The 19,574-nt window shown below is 36.7% G+C and overlaps 3 protein-coding genes across 4 annotated transcripts; 2 read left to right on the top strand and 1 right to left on the bottom strand.

Moving 5' to 3' along the window:
• The first annotated feature begins 1,163 nt into the window (after positions 1-1,163).
• On the top strand, positions 1,164-6,351 carry ykt6 (YKT6 v-SNARE homolog (S. cerevisiae)). The gene is made up of 8 exons (XM_055039507.1): positions 1,164-1,368; positions 1,642-1,784; positions 2,391-2,473; positions 2,952-3,052; positions 3,129-3,233; positions 3,464-3,529; positions 4,615-4,716; positions 4,802-6,351. The coding sequence occupies exons 2-8, from the start codon at positions 1,681-1,683 to the stop codon at positions 4,835-4,837; spliced, it is 597 nt and encodes a 198-aa protein (XP_054895482.1). The 5' UTR covers positions 1,164-1,368; positions 1,642-1,680; the 3' UTR covers positions 4,838-6,351.
• Positions 6,352-7,087: 736 nt separating this feature from the next.
• Positions 7,088-9,720, top strand: sb:cb288 (uncharacterized). Its single transcript, XM_055039510.1, has 4 exons — positions 7,088-7,707; positions 8,310-8,381; positions 8,971-9,055; positions 9,276-9,720. Exons 1-4 carry the CDS (start codon positions 7,665-7,667, stop codon positions 9,322-9,324), a joined length of 249 nt encoding a protein of 82 aa, XP_054895485.1. The 5' UTR covers positions 7,088-7,664; the 3' UTR covers positions 9,325-9,720.
• Positions 9,721-10,826: 1,106 nt separating this feature from the next.
• On the bottom strand, positions 10,827-19,478 carry osmr (oncostatin M receptor). Of its 2 annotated transcripts, none has more exons than XM_055039497.1 (15): positions 19,331-19,478; positions 19,091-19,236; positions 18,029-18,182; positions 17,535-17,807; positions 17,123-17,252; positions 16,594-16,742; positions 16,222-16,298; positions 15,909-16,122; positions 15,453-15,632; positions 15,275-15,376; positions 14,150-14,317; positions 13,883-14,035; positions 13,677-13,758; positions 13,507-13,591; positions 10,827-12,529 (listed from the first exon to the last, which is right to left on the bottom strand). In XM_055039497.1, exons 1-15 carry the CDS (start codon positions 19,422-19,424, stop codon positions 12,164-12,166), a joined length of 2,373 nt encoding a protein of 790 aa, XP_054895472.1. In that variant the 5' UTR covers positions 19,425-19,478; the 3' UTR covers positions 10,827-12,163. The 2 variants fall into 2 exon arrangements, with proteins under 2 accessions (XP_054895472.1, XP_054895473.1); XM_055039498.1 differs by having other exon boundaries at positions 17,535-17,717.
• Positions 19,479-19,574: the final 96 nt, after the last annotated feature.

Raw genomic sequence — 19,574 nt, 5'->3', positions numbered from 1 at the left:
AAAACAGACTTGTTTGTTAGTTTCTACTCAGTCATTCTACATATAAAAGTGCACCATTTGCTTAGAAGTAAAAACAATTCATATGTTGAAAACAAAAGAAGAGTATATGAAAAAGTAATACACCAACAAAATCCTGACACAAAATTTCAAAGATTTTTTTTTTTAATCTAAAATATCTTTGAACTCAAACACAATTTAATCTCTGTCAAAGTATGTTAGCTTTGGGTTTCTTGGTTTTAATTTTATATTTGTTAAAAGTTATTAGTAAATTATCTCACGTCTGTTAAGTGCAAACACAATGTTGGTTTATCCCTTGAGTTCCAAAGACATATAAACTCTGAATGACGCAAAAGTCAGAGGGTTCAGAAGCTCAACAAACAATAAGGCATTTTCCTGGACTCAAAATAGATAAACACCCAAAGTAAAAAGTTTTTTTTTTTTCATTTCCCTTTGACTATTATTTTTTCAATAGTTTAAGAAAATTATACTGGGGGTTATTATTTTATATGGCCTCAAAATAATTCAATCTCCATGTGGGTCAGGTGTTTTTATACCTTTACTTAAAGTTATGTTCTTATATCCTGAAAATAATAATAAATAAAACAATTTTTAATTCTTATGTATATTCTTATTTCTGTTCAATATAATATAAATGTTTTCAAGCACAGTTGACAATTTATTTGAGATTAAAATATCATTAAAAAGGTACAAAATATGTTGATAGTGTAAAGCTTTTCAAGAGTTTGCTTAGAGCAAGAGTCATGTTATAATACAAATATTATTCAAAATGTAATAATTAGCTGATTTCCAAATTCCCTAGTGTTATGCACTAGGGAAGAATTATTTTTACTTCAAATAATTGAGAACTTTCACTATGAATGAGTTGATTTGACCTGCATTGTAATATGAATCACTAACGGGCAAATAAATTAGTATAGAAAAATCAAACCAATATTTAGTTCTTTGACAACACAAAATAATTGAAATTTTATTTTGACAGGACTTTTGAATTTTATTTAAAGCTAAACTTTCTTTTCATTTGGTTCCTTCACCATTTTCCTTTTTTCTTTATTTTGTTCTGCGCTGCATACTCCTGTCCAGCAGGTGTCGTTTTCATCCGTAATTGTGATCCACCCCTGAGCTCAAAGGGGAAGAAGAAACTGCGACGCGTCTGTTTCCACCGAGTCAACTCTGATAGGAGTGTCTGACTAATGAAGTTTTGATTTAACTACTGAGATACATAAAATTGCGTTGTGATATAGTGACGGTCTATTTTTACTACATATCTGAGCGTTTTAGTCGATGTTACCTCAGTCAGTTGTGTTGTTTTGACGGGAACTGAAGGGGTTTTGCTACTGTTTTGTCCCGGTAAGTTAGCTCGGGCCTCACAACATATAGCATCTGTGGCTAATTAGTTTCAGTATTTCAATAACAAAAATGTTTGTGAAGTTAACTTAATGACTATTTATGTCAACAAAAGTCTACGGGACTGTCTGCTAGTTACACCGGTAAACGCAGCAGACCGTAAACACCCTTCCATCTGTCGGCACGGAGGCTACTTTCGCTTGTGGTTTAACTCCAGTCGCTGAGCTGCCTAAGAGATAAAATACTCTCATGTGATCCTGCTTGTGTCGTGTGTAGACCACCGTGTCCTCTTACCAGACCTGATCTTGCGGCGTCATGAAGCTCTACAGCCTCAGCGTCCTCTACAAAGGAGCGACCAAAGCCAACCTGCTCAAAGCGGCCTATGACCTGTCCTCCTTCAGCTTCTTTCAGCGCTCCAGGTGAGCCTTACTGACCGCTGATCACAGGCTTGTCCCGAACAATTACAGTTTATGGAAAGTCTCCTATAGCATTTCTTGTCCAGATCTCTATTAATATTTAAAAAACGAACAATACACGTAGCTATGTTTATGTCTTTTAGGTACAATCTACATCAAAACAAACAGTTTCATCCAAAAAAACTTGAGTGGGTTCTTTAAAAACGTCAAATAACATACTTCTACTTCTCACTTTTATTAAAATTCAGTTTCTCTCCAGATAAATGAGACTTGGAAGTATATTGTTGTTGGACAATGCTCTCTCCAATCTGGAGATTTCAAGAACTCAAGTGCAAAAGTCCTGACAATTCCTTACAGGTCCCTCACACTGCAGCATATCCATAACTCGGATGTCAGACTCACCTCCACATGCGAAGAAAATTTCTTCCGTTTAATAAATTCAGAACCAACTGCAAGAACTTTTAAACCAGTGATGCTTGTTTGTCCTTCCAGGTCTTTTCATGCAGAGTTTGTACTGGCCTATTCTGTAGATTTGTTGTTGTTTTTTTTTTCTACAATAATTGTTTACCGTTTTTCCATGAGCAATAAAATTATCTTTTATACCTTTAGTGTTCAGGAGTTCATGACCTTCACCAGTGCCTTGATTGCAGAGCGAACATCTGTTGGAACCCGTGCCTCAGTCAAAGAGCAAGGTAAGACCGATTCTGATAGTAAATTAAGCTATATTACATTATATTAGTTTGCATTTTGGGACATTTCCAAATTGTGTGATCTTATTTTGCTGATGTGTTATTTTATAGATTTTTAATGTACAAATGTAAACAAAGCAGAGTTTTAATCTGTTTTTTTATTTTCATTGCATTTCTTTTTATTAGAAGGCCCTCAAACATTTCCTTGTTTAATATTCCTCTGCTATTTATTTCCACAATCATTTACCCAGTTTTCTGTTTACATTCATTTGTTTTCCCTGTCTTGAGTTGTATGTTAATGACTCATAAAGGAGGCAGCCTATCACAATCCAGCTATAAGAAAACTCTCACCTGTTTTTTTGTTTGTTTTTTTTTCTTTTTAAGTTTCAAAAGTGTTTAAAGTTGCCAAAAGAAGAATGACGATTATCTATTACATTTCGCTTGAGTTAATTGGACTGCATTTATTAAAATATATTTGCAGAGTATCTTTGCCATGTGTATGTCAGAAACGACAACCTGAGTGCTGTGGTGATCTCAGACTCTGAGTATCCACAGAGGGTCTGCTTCACTCTGCTTGACAAGGTGGGTATGAAAACAAAGCAGTTTGGTATTATTTTGCTTTCTACTATATTTCTTTAAAGTGTCTTGTGGTGTGTAGGTATTAGAAGAGTTTTCCAGGCAAGTGGACAGTATAGACTGGCCGTCTGGTAATCCTGACACCGTAAGCTACAAAGGTCTGGACATTCACCTTTCGAAATATCAGGTAGGTTTATCTACCATGTGAAAACCTGTTTGAATATCCTAATATATTAGAATTACAATTTCTTCTTGAGTCACTTGTTTTAACATCTGCTAATAAGAAGGTTGCAAAAACGTTTTAGCAAAGATAAATATGTGTCCCTTTAGAAGACAGATTGAATCATTTTGCAGCATTTTAAGCCAGTCATGTTAAAGCTGACGTCTGGTTTCGATCCAAATGTTATTCTTCTTCAGAACCCCAGGGAAGCAGACGCCATGACCAAAGTACAAGCGGAGCTGGATGAGACAAAGATCATTTTGGTAAACCTCTTCACAGTGATTGCAAATTAATACGAAATGGGTGTTGATGTTTTGGTGTATATAGGTATTAAAGTTGTTTGTGTATTGACTCTCTAAGCCTTGCAATGGCAGCAATGCAAATTGAGAAGTTGACTTGTTGTTCCCATTATGAGGTATAATGGAGACTGCCACTTCCTTCCGAACAGTCTGTTTGTGTGCCGTAATTAGACCGATGAGTTTGTCCTTTATGCTTCAGCTGAATTAAGATAGGAAACATCCAGCACATCCTCAGCTGTACCATCTCAAACTGATTAAGAACAAATTAAATTATAGAATGGAGAATAATACAAGCTTTGACTTGCTTTTGCTAAAAAAAAAAAAAAAAAGAAACATATGTTTTGATCATCACCTGTCAGTATTTACATTCTTTAAAGCCTTTTTTTAAGAGTATATATATATATATATATATATGTGTGTGTGTATGTAGAACTGGTGAATCTGTGTCAGATTTTAAGGCCCCAATGGATCACCCTGAAACCTTTAACTTAGTAAAGTCACTGTTTGAACTTGACTACAACTAATAAAGGAAAGTGCAGATTTATTTTAATCCAGAACAAGCAGTGAATTTATCCTTTGCCACACTCCAAAAATGGTAAAACTATTTCAGTGTTTTCACAACCCACAGATAGATCCAGGTTACTACTGAAGCAGTAAAAGGCTAATATTTTGTCTTTTGTTGTGCAAAGATAAAAAACAGAAAAAGCTCAAGAGAAAGATCTAAAAATGTTTCATCTAGTAAGGCAAGGAATGATGAAGTTATTTGGAAATCTAAACTTTTTATATACCCTGGAAAGGTCTGAAAAAGTTTAAGTAGGAAATAATTTATTGAGCCATTTTATTTAAAAAAAAATACTAAAAATTTACAAGAGCAGCTAATTCTGTCACACTAATTTAACATTTTTGGTTTACAGCTGTTATGTTTTAGTATGGACTTGCAGGTGTTATGTTTTTCAATAGGATCTCCTCATTTTACATGACTATTTGATAGCTTTGAATAAAAGTCTGTGCTGCTGCACTGTTTCATGACAAAATGTTGTCCTCTGCAGCACAACACCATGGAGAGTCTGCTGGAAAGAGGAGAGAAACTGGATGATCTCGTGTCAAAGTCGGAGCACCTGGGAAACCAGTCTAAAGCCTTCTACAAGACTGTAAATATGGCGGACTCTCCTGTAATATTAAACTGGATTCATGCTGCTGCTACAGCGAACATTGTGGTCTTTGCTACCTTTGCAGGCACGGAAACAGAACTCCTGCTGTGAAATCATGTGACGCTGCCGCCTCGTCCTTGTGGAAACGTCTTTCTGGCTTTCTGCTTTTCCTACAACCCCCATCATGCACCAGCGACGCGCTCTCCAACAGGACGCTATGTCAATCCCAGATGGGGAGCAGGAAAAACGGTGGCCACTTTTAAACGGGACCTCTATGTGATGGGGGCTGAAGGACTGAAGGCGTTTAGTGGGAGGAAGTAACAGTTGTGAATCATGCTTCAAACCTTATCTAAGGTGAAACATCCGTGTGGCGATTCTGACCAGCTGAGAATATTTTAGCGTGACGTTGAGAACTGCCGGTGTGTTGTTAGAACGTCTTCAAACCATTTAATGTTATTCAGGTTGAATCTAAACTCAATATCTTGATCTCTTAAACTTATTGACAGAGTATTAACCACATGTGTGCTTTTGCTTCAAAGCAACTGACAATCTCATATATTCAACATGTCAAAACTGGGTTTCTTGTTGCTAGGAACATATATGTCCAACAGGGGGCACTATCTTTACGTACTATAATCTCAATTAGACTCGGAAAGACACAATATCACAACTTTGCAGTCTTTTATGTGAAATGTTAAGCATCTTTGCATTGCTACATTTAGTTGCTTTATAGCCTTTGTCTGTCTGATGTTAAATTAAGTCTTCAACATTCCTGCCTTGACTGATTGTGTTGTGTGATGAGACTTAAAGCTGAAGAGGGGTAGAAGATTTGGTGTCAAATATGTTAAAAATTTCTAAGCATGTTAATCATTCATATATCCAAACACGTCACCTGAACAGAGGTTTGCCCGCTCAGAAAAAGCTGCACTTGTCTTCTGTTCCTCTTGAAACATAGATTGCCCCCACAGGAGCCCAAACCTGTCTGGGTGGGTTTTAGTCACTCCACTTCTGACTTTCACTTGCATCGAGCACCGTTTGCTTCATATTGAGTAGAAAAATTGTTTCTGATGAAACTCTGCCTTCAGATCTGTGTTTCAGATGTTTCTCTGCTCGCATTGTGTACATTTGTGATCCAACATACAGCTGCAGTCTGTGTAGATACTGAGTGCCTGTGCGTTTGTGTGCTGAGAAGCTTGTTGTGCCGTCTGTTGCTCTTTCTGCTTTTACAGTGTAAACTGTGGTGCAATATCTGCAGACTGTTGCTGTGTGTCTCTTTTGCAGTGCAGAAAAAAGCTCAAAATGTTTCTCACAACGGACACGTCATTAAACTTTGATGAGCTTTACTTTCGACTAATATTGATGAGAGGCTTGTCCAGTGAGTTTCTTGTTTTGTTTTTCCAGATCTTTGACTTAGTCTCTTGAAAAATGTTTTTCTGTTATGCTGTACGCTCCGGTCCAGTGGCCGCTGTTGGAACAGTGGTTTTAAACGGTTTGCATTAAATGTTTTGATCCAAATGTGAGCCTCACTTTTAAATTCAGTTGATCAGCTGTCATTTTCTGTCTTTATTGGAACGAGTTTGTTGCATCATAAGGTTGTTCAAGTTCTTTACATGCTCAGATAAAAATCTAAATACCTTTGTGCCCCTTCTTTTCATTTGTAAAAGTATTAATTATATTTATCCACAAATCAGGTCAAATTTGTGGAGTCATTCTGTCCTGTCCTGGATGGAGAAGCTGCTAATTTGCTCTGAGAAATGTGTTACAAAGGAAGAAATTAAAGAACGAGCGGTTTGCAGATGCAGGTGCTTTAAAAGAGGAAACATATTTTAATTTATCGGACTGTTGCCTAGTAATTTTTACATAAACATGTAGCTTACAAGCTTTTATTTAAGAGTATCCAATCAGCTCAATTTAGATTTTTTTTTCTTTTATTCATACAGTTAAAACAGCATGCCCTTTTCTGTTGCACAAATAAAACAATTCTCTAAAAAATGAAAACATTAAGTAGTCGTGTTTCTCAAATCCCTTTATGGAAAATAAAAATGTGTCCCTAAAATGTAACTAATGTAAATAAAGAAAGCGGTTGACTCTCATTTGGTAGTAAAATTCAAGTGGAAAATCTGCTCTATAAGGTTTATTGTAATTTATACATAAATACTTTTGGTAAGCTCTAAGATGTGGTCAGCAATATTTAAAAGAGAATCAAAAAGACGTTTTGTATTATTGTTAAAGGAAACGATCTCCAGTGTTATTTAACCAAGAAATAACTATTATTAAAAATGTTAATATTCTCCATTGTTTATCAGTCTTAGTATTTTTTTTTTATTTATTCTGAATATTTGTATGAATTCTTTCTGCCAAATGAATGAAGTCCATCTATTATGGATATGGCTAAAATATCCAACTGCATGTCCTAATGTGTTTTAAACCACTACAGGTAACGATCCTTTGTGAAGAATTGTAAAATGCGAGTTTGAAGGAGGTCCGTGAATGCATCACCAAAGGCGTTGAGGGTCGCAGCTGAAGCCCAGAAAGCAACGAGCAGTTCAGCAGTTTCAACTTGTAGCTCTGAAATGTGGACAGAGATGGAAAACAAAAGCTTGGCTATCGGCCGCCAGACTTTTATCTCAAAGATGAGCAGCTAGTAGCTCTTCTCAGCTGCACGATGGTTTTTGCAAACCTGAGAACATGCGATCAAGTCATATCATTATTTTTGCTTTGATGTCCACAAATTGTTCAATTTTCAGCAGTAAAGTTTCAGCTGTTGCAGTGAGCTGCAGAATAGTTTTGATTTTCCTTGTGATTTTTTTCTTCCCCCTGTTTTTAGTTTAAAGCTCTGATTGAGACAGCAGGTGCTGAACATTACCAGCAGTGATGCTCTGCCCTGCCTGGAATCACTGCCCTACTGCTTTGTTCACGCAAAGCAGAATATTTTTGCTGCATTTCAGATGGTTGACCCAAATCCGAGAGAAGAGCTTTTAAATGTAAATGGTAAGCTGCTGTCTGGTTAGAGGCAAGTTGTTTATGCTGCCTTTACATGCATGTTGAGTACAACGGTGTCTTTCACAACAGATAGTGTTAATAAACACAAAGGGGCTTTACGATTGCTACACTTAGATCAGATTGCAGTGCCAAACAAACTTTAGATCCAGTCAGTTTGCTTCAGGTGAATTCAGTTGAGCCATACGTCATCCTATCAGGCCTAAAGGATAGCCAACCAACAGTGTGCCTGTTCCCTTATTTTAAAAAGAAATGTTTCATTGGTTACTACGGTTTTATTTAATATAGCATACACAGGTGCATCTTAAAACATAATCCTGATAAGTGTCTACCTTTTTGTTTATTTTGCCCTAAGATGGGCCTAAATGGTGGTTATGTTGACTTACATGTATTGTAATTATTTCTGTAAGACCATAAAAAAAACCTTAAAATGTAAGATCTTGAACACAAAAATAACAGAATAATAAAAACATATACATTTAGAAAATGTCACCGATATCGCCCTTTAGTTTCACATCAATTAACATGTACATCTATTTTAAAATTCAGTTTTGTTAGCAGTGTTTTCGTTTCTCTGTATTGGTTTGTTAAAGTTTCCAGTGCAGCTGCCACTCATCCGTCCAACACAGAGGATTCTTTAACACGGGCCAACGGGATCATACCTGGTGAGCAGCTTTTCTGTTTCACAGTCGACCTTTGTATCAACAGCTTAAAAGAACAGCTTTACAGACAAACACTTTTGGCACAAAAGGAATGAAAATTTGTGTTTGGTTTATTATTTCTTTGTTCTAAAATATCCTTCAACTAATGGAAAGTCAGTTCGTCTAGTCTTTAAAAATCCTGTCCAACAAGTCCTGCAATAAATGAGCATTTCTGTTCAATAAATTACAAATGTAAATGCTGGGAGGTGGTTTACTTTTGTGAAGAAATGTGATGCGTTTGTGTTGATAAAAAATATTGCTGTTGTTTTAAGTTGAAGGAATAATTCAAAATTTAAAGCCTGAGTTGTGAAAAAATTAAACAACAATCATTAAAAAAATTATACATCACTGTTTTCATTTTTTGTCAGAGGGAAGATGAAGTGTTTGTTAAATGTGTTATGACACATTTCCTGCATGAAGAAACCAGTTTAGCGAGTTAAAAAGATTACAAAGCTGCATTATGAACTGCCTTATTGCTGAAAATGTGCTATGCAAATAATCTTGATTAATTTATGGTTGTCATTCCTGAATCACATCATATTTGTGTTTTTAGGTGCAATAGCAGCCTCTGTGTTCATTGCCTTTTTGCTTGCTCTCTACACTGTTCTCTGGAAAAGCATGACGTCGCCACTGCAACGGTAAAAATCCAACACAAGCTGGAACCCGAGTATTCAGGGGCCTCATTTGCTTGATGTGTGTCAGAGTTGTTGATCTGATTGGCTCCTCCTTAAACACATATCAGGCACATATTTGAACTTTGTACCTCAGCTCACAAAGAGAGAAAAAAAAACAGTTTCTGCATTTTAGGCTTTTTGGTGTAAATATTCTGTAAAAACTTAACTTCTGCTTGTCTCTCAGAAAGAAAAGCAAGAGGAGAGGAAGGGCACAACAGACGGTGTCTGTGTGAAGAGGATGAACATGTGTTCTGTCCAGCATCTTTAAAAACCAGGACAAACATCAGGAATCCCATGTTGTTCTCTGAAGACAATCTTTAAAAAAACATTCTGAAAAAAGAAATGAGTCAGTTGGATGTGATTCATCTGATCCATGGTCTGCTGGTGACCTTTGTTCACTCAAAGGCTGATAAACTGAAACACAGTTTTGCAAGTCAGACTACTTTTTCTCATGCATGTAACTCCAGCTGCTCTTCTCTCCAGCGTCCACAGAGCAGAGTGTTGAAAGAGGTTAGATATATTTGTTTTTTATGTAGGAATTCAGCTAAATTGCAGCAAAATTTTAGCTAATCTTTTAAAAGTATCATTATTTTGGTGTCTGAATTTTGCTAATTCACTGTAAAGTTGGAACCCAGGAAGCCTATATTGTTTAAAAAGCTCATTTTGAGATTTTTTTTTTCACAAAATAAACTCTAAAATACCATAAAACTCATATACCCACATGTATTTTGTTTTTGAATTCTAGAGCATGTTGGGGATTACTTTTTATTTCAATGGGATCCAAACATCAATTGGATGTTTCTTGCAAACATCCAAGAAATGTTTGCAGTAAAAAGTTGCCAAGCACAATAAGATGACCTTATTCAATTTTTTAAATGTAATTTATTTTTTCACTTCTCTAATGTTTTAGTTATTGTATGACTCTGCACAACACAACAATCTAAAGGAAAAATCTAACTTTCTATTTGTAGAGCTGACTCGTTGACCTCTACTTTGAATTTAAGACACTTTTCTTTCAGAACCAGCTCAACAACTTCAGGAAATCACACAGCAGTCCTGCCTAACCTATCAATGAGTGTGGAATGTGTATCAGCAAGGGAAAAAACCACATTACGTTTGTTAAACCTGATTTTCAACTCGGGCGTGTCAAAATGCCAAACTGGTACTCTCATAGAACAATTTCTACTTTGGCTGTTTATTATTGACACAATATGTACCTTTTATGTTACATAAATAGCATGACACACAGCAGTTTTCCTTTTCATGCACAAAATTATATATAACATGAAAGATAAGCATCTGTTTCTGGGATTGCAAAACATTCAACATTTGCAAAACAGCCAGATGAACTGATAAACCTCAGACATTTCTTGGTAGAAAAACGGTGTTGGCTCAAACATAAGCAACGCCCTACAACGCAAGAAATTATTTGAGATACCGAGGCAGGATAAGATGCAGAGCAGAAATCATTTAATTTTCTCTTTTCTCAGTAGCAAGGGACACTTAACAAGTTGTATGTCAAATACCCATGTTTAAAAGTAATAGAAAAGTTGTTCAGGCCACAATTAACTGATGGATTTAACATTTGATGCTTTGATGCTTTTCTTTTGCTTTGGGCAACAGCCTGCAGTATAAGGTCACTAACGGTAAATTGGAATGGCTTCTTCTGGTTATTTTTGACATTATTTAGACATTGACTAAAACATTACTTATTGATAATAAAAAATACACAAGATCAAAGTTTTATGTTTTATTTTTTTGCTGGAGTTCTTTGCACACAAATTTAACATTGGTTTCAAATGAAATTAGTTACAAATGAAACAGCTCTGGAGAATCTGCTTTGTGTGCTTTTCAGCAAAACCCTTTCTTGTACAAAACAAGAGCAGCAGCTTGTTGGTTATTTTAGAAGACAAGAATCTTGTTACCGAGTTGCCTGGTGCTCCACAGCAGAAGTTAAAGAGCAATAGCTTTATTATTCCATATTAACTTACGCTTATTTACAATGAAATTGATTAGCCCTTCGTCACAAGATTTACAAACAAGCAGGAGGTTGTGACCTTTCCCTATTGAACTTTTCTTTTTCTAACAGGTTTCCATTGGTATTTTCTCCAAAGAACACAAAACACAATTTTACCTTATTTCAGAAACACAAAAACAGTGAACAATAGCTGCAGAAGTATTTACAGCAAACTTTTAGATATTTGAGTGGTATTTTAAGCGATAGACCAACACAAAGTGTCACATATTTGTGAAACCACACTGCAGTTAAAGCTGTCTCTTTAACAGCTTTGCACAGACTAAAATGTTTTTTTGTTCTTCTTCACCAGACCGCTCAGTCTCAAACACATGGGACACGGAGCCGTCTGTGAACATCAATTTTCAAATCTCATACATTCTCACTTGGATTTAGGCCTGGACTTTGACTGGTCCATTCCAACACAAACATACTTTGAAAGGACATTTCTCCCTCTGGCTGTAGTCACTGACTCCCTGTTCAATGCAATGCACCCTTTTCTGAGAAGAACGTTGCATTCATGTACCATCGCATAAAATCTGCAACTAAAAGTTTAAATGTTTTATTGCCATGTGTGACCTGAAAAATAGAAAGTTTACCTGTCTTTAAGATTAACTTTTCACATTATATCTCACTTTCCAGGCAGTTCAGTCTAGTTTTTGAAACTTGTAACTAATCTCCATCTTGCATCTGTCCTTCCTCATACCTGCTCTCTCTTTACATCCTGTAGATAAAACTTCTAGTTCCCTCTGTGTTTGTTATGATCTGTAAAGTGAGTTGGTTTCGTGCAGTTTTGCATGCTTTCACTGCTGTGCCATGACGTAGTCTGAAAGCTTCTGATGCCTAACACACATCAATAAAGCATGTTAAGAGTGTGGTAGAAATCACAAAATGAGGTTTAGAAACAACAGCAACAACATTTTGCCTCCACTTTTGCAGTATTTATATTGTTGAACGGGAGAACAAAAAGGCTCAATATTGTTTGTTTTGCGTTTAACCCTGCAGATTTGCAACAACTTAGCCAGTCTTTGAAAGTAATTTGAGCCTGAGAGGGTTAATTAACTGTCAGAGATGTAACCATAACGTTCTGCACATGATCCGTGGAGGTGGTCAGAAATCTCAAAGCTGGATCTGATTTCACTAAACTCAGTGATGGGGCTCAAGTAGCTCTTGTTTGCAATGCACACCAGTTGCTGATGGGCGGGTGTTTGGCAGAGCGGGACAGCAGACTGAGGCCGGTAGCCTGTTAGGATTGGGACACAGGAAGGGGCAAGAGACGACTGAGGAGCAGGCGAGCATGTTGTGTTTGTATTCTCAGGATCCCTCAGGTTTGAACTTTCATGCCGCAAAGGTTTGACTGTCAAGACTTCAACGTCACAGCTGATGCACTCTTCCTGCCTTTGAGACAGCAACTTCTGACCAGTCTAAACCAGAATGCAGAACAAAAAAATATATATAAAAAACATGCCTTCTAGAGAAACCTGGAGTCATTTTTGTGATTATCTTTATCAGAAGAGGGTGCCGAATTTGGTGTGAAAAAAAGACGCAGCGGCGTACTTTTTCAAAGCAAAGATAAAAAAAACTGAATCATTAAAAAGGTCAAACATTTCCCAGCAAAAACATTCTTAAGAATTTACAACAGAAACTGTTGTAAACTCAGGAATGGATACAAATCTAACATTTAATGTTATAGTTTTAGGGTTTTCCACTTAGAAGTCACAGAAATTGAGAGGAAGGGATTTATTTTTCACAAATAGTCAATTAGTTCATTAGGAATGTTTCAGTAGTTCAGACAATCTGACCAACATTGAGGTATTTGGACACAATAGTAGTGACTTGAGGTCAAGACAAGAGTTTTTAAACATAACACTGTACCATCTGTCAAGTACGGTGGTGGTAGCAGCATGCTGTGGGGATATTTTAGTGATTGGAATTTTCTAAATATATTTAAACTTTTCAAATCAACAAAAAGATGGCTGAATTTTCATCCAATTGCATATTCCGACAGGACCGTTATCCCAAACACAGAGTTGGTGGATTTGAAATTGATAAAGATCAACAGTAAGAAGCATTTCAAGATTCTTCACCTCAACTCAACAGAAATCTGTGGACTACACTGAAAATGTGGATTTATACCAAGTGTTACCAAGAACATTGGTCAGACATTCAGCCAAAATTATACCAAAAAAATGTTGATGGATCCAAAACATTTGCAGATGGTGTGTAGCTTTCTATGAGATACTGTATCTGAACTGGAGAAGCTTAAAAAAAAGAATAAATAAATTTAAACTTGTCCACCCAGTTCTTATTTTAAAAAAACCTCTAAAGTTGCATGACTGAATGTAGTTATAGCAAACAAAATTAAAACTAAACTTCCTTTGAGATTAATGAAAAGTCATACCTCAAACAAGAAGCTCTCAAACTCAGGAGTTTTGATATTCATACCAGCAGGATAAGTAAATATCTCCCTCAGTCCATTTTTTACCCTGGGGGCAACACACAAAATCCCAGAGGTCTGAAAAAATTGAATATAAACATACTGGAGTAAATCTAAAAACTCCCATCTCTCACATTTTCCTTTTTGGCCACAGCAGAACGGTGCAGCCCAGCAGGAGCAGGATGGGTGTCAAGATCTTTGCTAAGTGGGAAAAATCTGCAGAGAGAATCAGAGAAATATCAGAATTCAGTGAGCTGGGAGAATCAGACTTTCAAGCTCAATTTATTGATTTTGGTAATTGTCAAAGTTTTGTGAAAGTCTTGGATCGAATGAAGCTCACAGTTAACTTTGGTCCTGATGGTAATGCTGGCAGGGAATCCAGGCCCAACTGTAGTCAGAGCACTCACAGAGCAGACGTATTCCTGGTCCTGCTGCAGACCCTCAATGGTTACTGACTTTTGCCGGGGATCATCCACAGAAACATTGAATGAAACTAGGTAGACACAAAGTTTGTTTATCTGACATTATGCCCACTAATCAAATTATATTATAGACATTGATGTTTACAGCAGTCCTGGTGTAATTTAAAGTTTTCTTCTGAACTCACTTGCGGCATGACCTAAATGAGCATGAGTCTTTACTTCCTGCACTGCTATCAGGTAACCAGTGATGAATGCCGGCTGAGCTGGATCCTCTTCATCAAAGTGCCACTCCAGTGTCACAGATGCATATGTCCTTTTAATAGGTACAATTGTTCTAGGGGGATGCACAGAGTCTGCGGAAATGGAAATGATGTCATGGAAAAAGATCAGAGTTGATAAGAATCACCAGAATAAACAGGAAGCATGATTATGCTCAGTTATGAGACTAGTTTTTGTTACAAATATTTGTACATGAATTTGAAGGTGGTTTTAATTGCTAATTTAATCAAGTAAAAATGTCATGATTTTGTGAAAAGAAGATCTTCTTGGGTGTTTTCCAGAGACCCAATAGACCTGATACACACCACAAAACATACAGACCAAAATAAATATTTTTGGGGAAAATTAATCAAATTCTTCTATATATGCCGTGTTTTAAATCTACCTTCTGCAAATTTTCATGGAGCCGATTGCGGTACTACAAGCAATGCCTTCAGTCCTTTTAAAGTCAGCAAATGTTACCAGTTTGCACATATATATTTATATACAGCAGGTGCAGGAAGTGATGCAAGACATGGACAAACACATTTCCTTTCATAGCATCAAGTTCACAAAAACTGAACTCGGCAGGTGATGCATCATCTGATGGAGCTTTCAATATCCTTAAAGTTTAAATCTTAATTCAAATACTTGATTAGAAAACTGATTAGCAAATGATTAAGCAAATTGAAGCTGCTTCATTAAATCTGTGTGTAGCAAAGAGCACTGGTCTTAAAGAATCTGAAGAAATTTGTTCTGGCAATAATGTTTATAAAAATATGCTAATATGGACAGTTTATTACATGATTTAAACATTTAACATTTAAATGTGAGAAAGACTTTTGCTCAGAAGGTTTAGTTGAGGAGCAGGCCTTTTTATAAGAATTAGACAGCATTTTAATGTTAATGCTAAAATGTTTTATTGAACACTTGTAATAAACTAATCCTGACTCCATTTTTTCATTTCCTCTGAAATAAGATGTATTTTCATGAAACAGAAAAAAATCTAAAATATGTTTTAAGGAAATATTTTTCTCAGTAAAAAGGCTTACTGCGCTCCTGAATGTATCCAGTCTGGGTCTCTAGCAGTTTGTCTCCATAGTCTGTGCATCCATAAATATTGAATGAATATTTCTGACCTGGTTTGAAATATCCTGCAAAACAAACCCACATAAATTACAATAAGTGTCCAAGTTAATGCAAAAAATACCAATGAAGAGAAAAACTTACCTGCAGGTAAGAAAGTGTTGTTTCCTTCAGGCACTTTCCTCCACTGCAGCTTGCAGGTTGCTTTGCTTCCCAAGATGCACCACTCCACAGTGTGACCGCAGGTGACCAAAGTTTGCTCATCCCACCACAGATGGAAACCATCAGCTGTTGTGCTCAGGCGCTTCTTCACTGGAGGGATTTCTGGACAGCCAAAAATTTACAATAATTTATCATTTAAACGTTTCAGCTTTTCAACTTAATACATCATCCTGTGGGGAAAAAATAATCAACACAAAGGAGTGCATATAAACTATTTATTTCACAATTTAGTTAATCAAAATAGCTTCAATGCACACCCCATGTAACAAGAACAAAAGCCTGCAGGACCATTTATTTTAAAAAAAATAATTGTAGTCATATTTACACTACGAAAAATTGTAAAAAAAAAATATATATATATATATATGCAAACGTCACCTGCGTCGTCCTTTGGTGGGACGATGATGTGGGCTGAGATGAATGACCCTATGCTAAGAACAGCTTGAACAGTAAAATTACACCTGCTGGGACCAATCGGGATGTCTGCCTGACTCTGGCCGCTGTCCTTCAGCTCTGTCACAGTTTGACCTTCCTGTGACCACTGGACTGCATAACTTTGGATCTTCACTGAGGATGCTGTACCAAAAGCAGGCTGGAGATACAATGGATCAGTTTAAAACTGTTCAGAAGACAAAGTTAGACTGATATGATGTTGCTCTTCTTTGTATTAAAATAATTAAAATAAACATACAGGCTTCCATAGCAGAGTGACATCACGAATGCCTGAAGGTCTGTACTTTATTCTCCTCCATAAGTCCAAGGTTACCACTGAGGAGCGTTGTTTGTTCAACGCAACAAAAGTGGGGTATCATTTGTTAGAAAAAATTGTTTTAAAGTAAATTTCAGTTCAACTTTTTATTTCTCAAAACAGAAAGTGTTTAAAGGAAATATACAATACTGTGTAAATAGTTAAATTGTGACAAAAGAGTTTGTTCTGGGTCAGGTTCCCTTCTACGGTCCAGATCAAGCTGACGTGTGTCACCCCAGGGATCAGTGTGATCCCTGGGGTGACACTGATCCCTGGGGTGACAAGATAACGCTGTTTGTTTAAATGATATACAACCTCTGTCAGAGATATTGAAGCTATAGGTCGCCGTCTCCTCTCCCAGCTGGTCCTTCACCTCCAGACGGATGTTGTATTCCTGCTGCTGTGGCACAGCTGGGAAAGTACAAGATGGTGGCTGACAGTGGATCTTAGCCTGGCCTGTGTTCCTGGTTATTGAGATCACATAAAAATAAAGATACCTTAAATATGAACAATTTGCATAGTCACATTGGCATCAATGCTTCAGCATTTCTAAATGTTTTACATTATATTGGTTTTACATTTCTAAAAGTGTGAATACCCAATAAAATGTAAAATGTGTGTCCTGTAACGTCAAGACTCAAGCCTTTAGTCATCCCTGATAGTTTACAGATTTTCTGAAAAAAAGTCAGACTAACTTCTAATCTTTTAAATGTCTCATGAGCCAAACTAATGTCAAACATACATTTTCAGTCTTTATTGGTAAAGGCTGAATATTTAAGGGCACCATAAAAAAACAGCCACAGTCATATTTACACAAATATGACTGTTGTGCAATCATGCTTACTCAAAGAAGAGTGTGTGTGTCTGGTTGTTGGTGTCAGACTGGTCTCGTTTCCTCCCGGGGTCCCACATGCAGGTAATGCTCTTCATGTCTGAGCTTATGCAGTTCAGGTTTCTGGGCTTTTGAGGAGGGACTACATTAAACAAACACAGTTCTTAAAGCGTTAGGATTTATAAACAACTTTTTTTTTCCAAATATCTGTAGATCTTTATCATGGGCTGCATGGTGGAAACATGGTTAGCAATGTTGCTTTGGAGCAAGACGTTCTTAAGTTTAAAGCCATTCAGAAAGGAATAAATAACATCATTCTGATGCTGATTAGTCATTTTTACCAACAAACTATATTCCCTATTTATTCCTCCAAGGACTAAGTGGATATTGACGATGAACAGACAGGTTTATGTGATAAACTTACAGCTGACAAAGTTCTGAACTAAGCTGCTCTTTCCAGTTGAATCAATGCAGCTGAAAAACAGTCTTTTGATGTGGATGGTTGGAATTGTCAGATTGGTCACTAAAATAGCCTTAACCCCATCTCCAATGTCCAAAAGTGGGTAGGAGTCCTTCCTGAAGGTGATACACCTGACGTTTATATCCACTGGGGGAACACAGCAGAGCATGGGAGAGCTTCCCTCTTTCAGTAACCGTTCGGAAGGAAATATCAGTGCTGTATCTGCTGCTCTGGCTCCTAAAACACAGACAAGCAGTTTAATGCACCTCTATATGTATATTGAAACAAATAAAAAAAACATTACAGCTATGAAACATAACAGGAATGAAGAAAAGTTAAATGACTTCCATTTGTTGTAAAAGAAATGAGCAACCTAAAGAGTGAAAGAAAGAAACATGGAGGCTTTTTTGAATTTTGTTTAAATCATAGTCTTTTAGGCTGACTGCCAGTCGACTCACCATGGTTGGTCACCCAGTTGCTCCAAGGACCGGGGGCGGTTTGATGACATAAACTTCGTATCCTGACTGAGTGATCGACACACTCAAGTGGCAAATCAGAGATCCATGTGAAAGTGGACCAACCTGAGTCCCCGGTAGATATGCTCACATTACTCTGGGTTAAAAAAAGAAAACATTAACAGTTTGGAGTTTATCAAAAAAAAGATCAATATAAATACTAAAATCTGATCAGTATAGTAAAAATTCTTGAAGAAATAACGCAAAGTGCCCCATAGTTTAAAAACACTCTTGTTCTGTTATATATCCCATTTGGATTTTATGTCATAGTCGACAAAAAGCAGCTCATAGTCAAATTTAGTGGGGTTTGTGAGCATCAAATTGAAAGTTTTGACACTTTTTTCAAGTTGGATTCATGTCTGGATTTTGACTGGGCCAAACATGTCTTGATCTGAACTACTGCACTGATATTTAGAGATACTGTAATGTCGAAAGGTGAACTTTTTCCATGACTGCCGGTTAAATAGCTCCATCCATCAACTGCGATGACACTGACTCCAGTGTTCCTTCGTCTTACATTACGTACAGGTGAACTCTACTTACATGATCAGGTCATCTGAAGTTAGCCAGGAACATCTAAACAATTTCAGTGCTACTTCACTCAGTTACCTCTGTTTTTTTTTTACTTTATTGTGTTTTGCACATTTTTGGTCCATATTCTGTCTTTCTTTTTTAAATAAAGCTACTATCAAGATTGTTCAACTCTTAGCAAAAGAACCAACTTTTACTTTCAGGTAGGAATCAAGTGATTACTTTACAACAGAGAGACAGTTTCTGCCCAAAGAAATAAAAAAAACATGAAAGCCTCAAACACAAAACAAAAATGCTCAAGTTAAATTTGCTGCTGTACCAATCACAATTCTCTCAAAGAAGAGAGTTTTACAGACAAGGATTTTACCAAAAGGAGATTTGTGGTTTCTTTGTATACTAAGAAGAAGTTAGTAAAGTGTTATTTGAAACTATGTCACCAAATTTGAGGCAATACTCCTCTTGTAACATACTCACATTATAGATAATGGTGTGACTTTTTGTGCGGCTGATTTGGATCTCATAAACGTCGTTCTCTGATGCTCCCTTGTTCCTTGGCCAGCTCACTACAAGGCTCTGATTGTCACTAAAATTATGAATGTTTGGTTTTGGTGGTAGAGAACCTGGTCCAACATAAAAAAAAAACACAACTCTTGAAAATTCAGCAGGAAAAACATAAATACATTCATTATAGGGAATCCAGAAAACCCAACTTACCAAAGTCCCCACAGCCCTCAGTATGAGGATGAGAAAATATAAGATACAAGCCAAGGAGGTGAGCGCAGAACAGTTCAGTGTTTCCCATCCTCATGACTAAAACAACAAAGTGGGACTCTGGCCGCCTACTGCAAACACTAACGGGAAGTCTCTTGAGTCAAAGTCAAATGGGAGTTTGCCTGCAGTGAGTCGAGGCGTGTTGCGAAATGTTGCACAAGAACTCATGAAAGATGCGTAGCTATTG

This window comes from Poeciliopsis prolifica, unplaced genomic scaffold (assembly GCF_027474105.1).
Source record: "Poeciliopsis prolifica strain line A6 unplaced genomic scaffold, Auburn_PproV2 SCAFFOLD014, whole genome shotgun sequence".
NCBI classification, from domain to species: domain Eukaryota; kingdom Metazoa; phylum Chordata; class Actinopteri; order Cyprinodontiformes; family Poeciliidae; genus Poeciliopsis; species Poeciliopsis prolifica.
The sequence above is the reverse complement of the archived record's forward strand: the minus strand, read 5'-3'. Positions and strand labels throughout refer to the sequence as shown.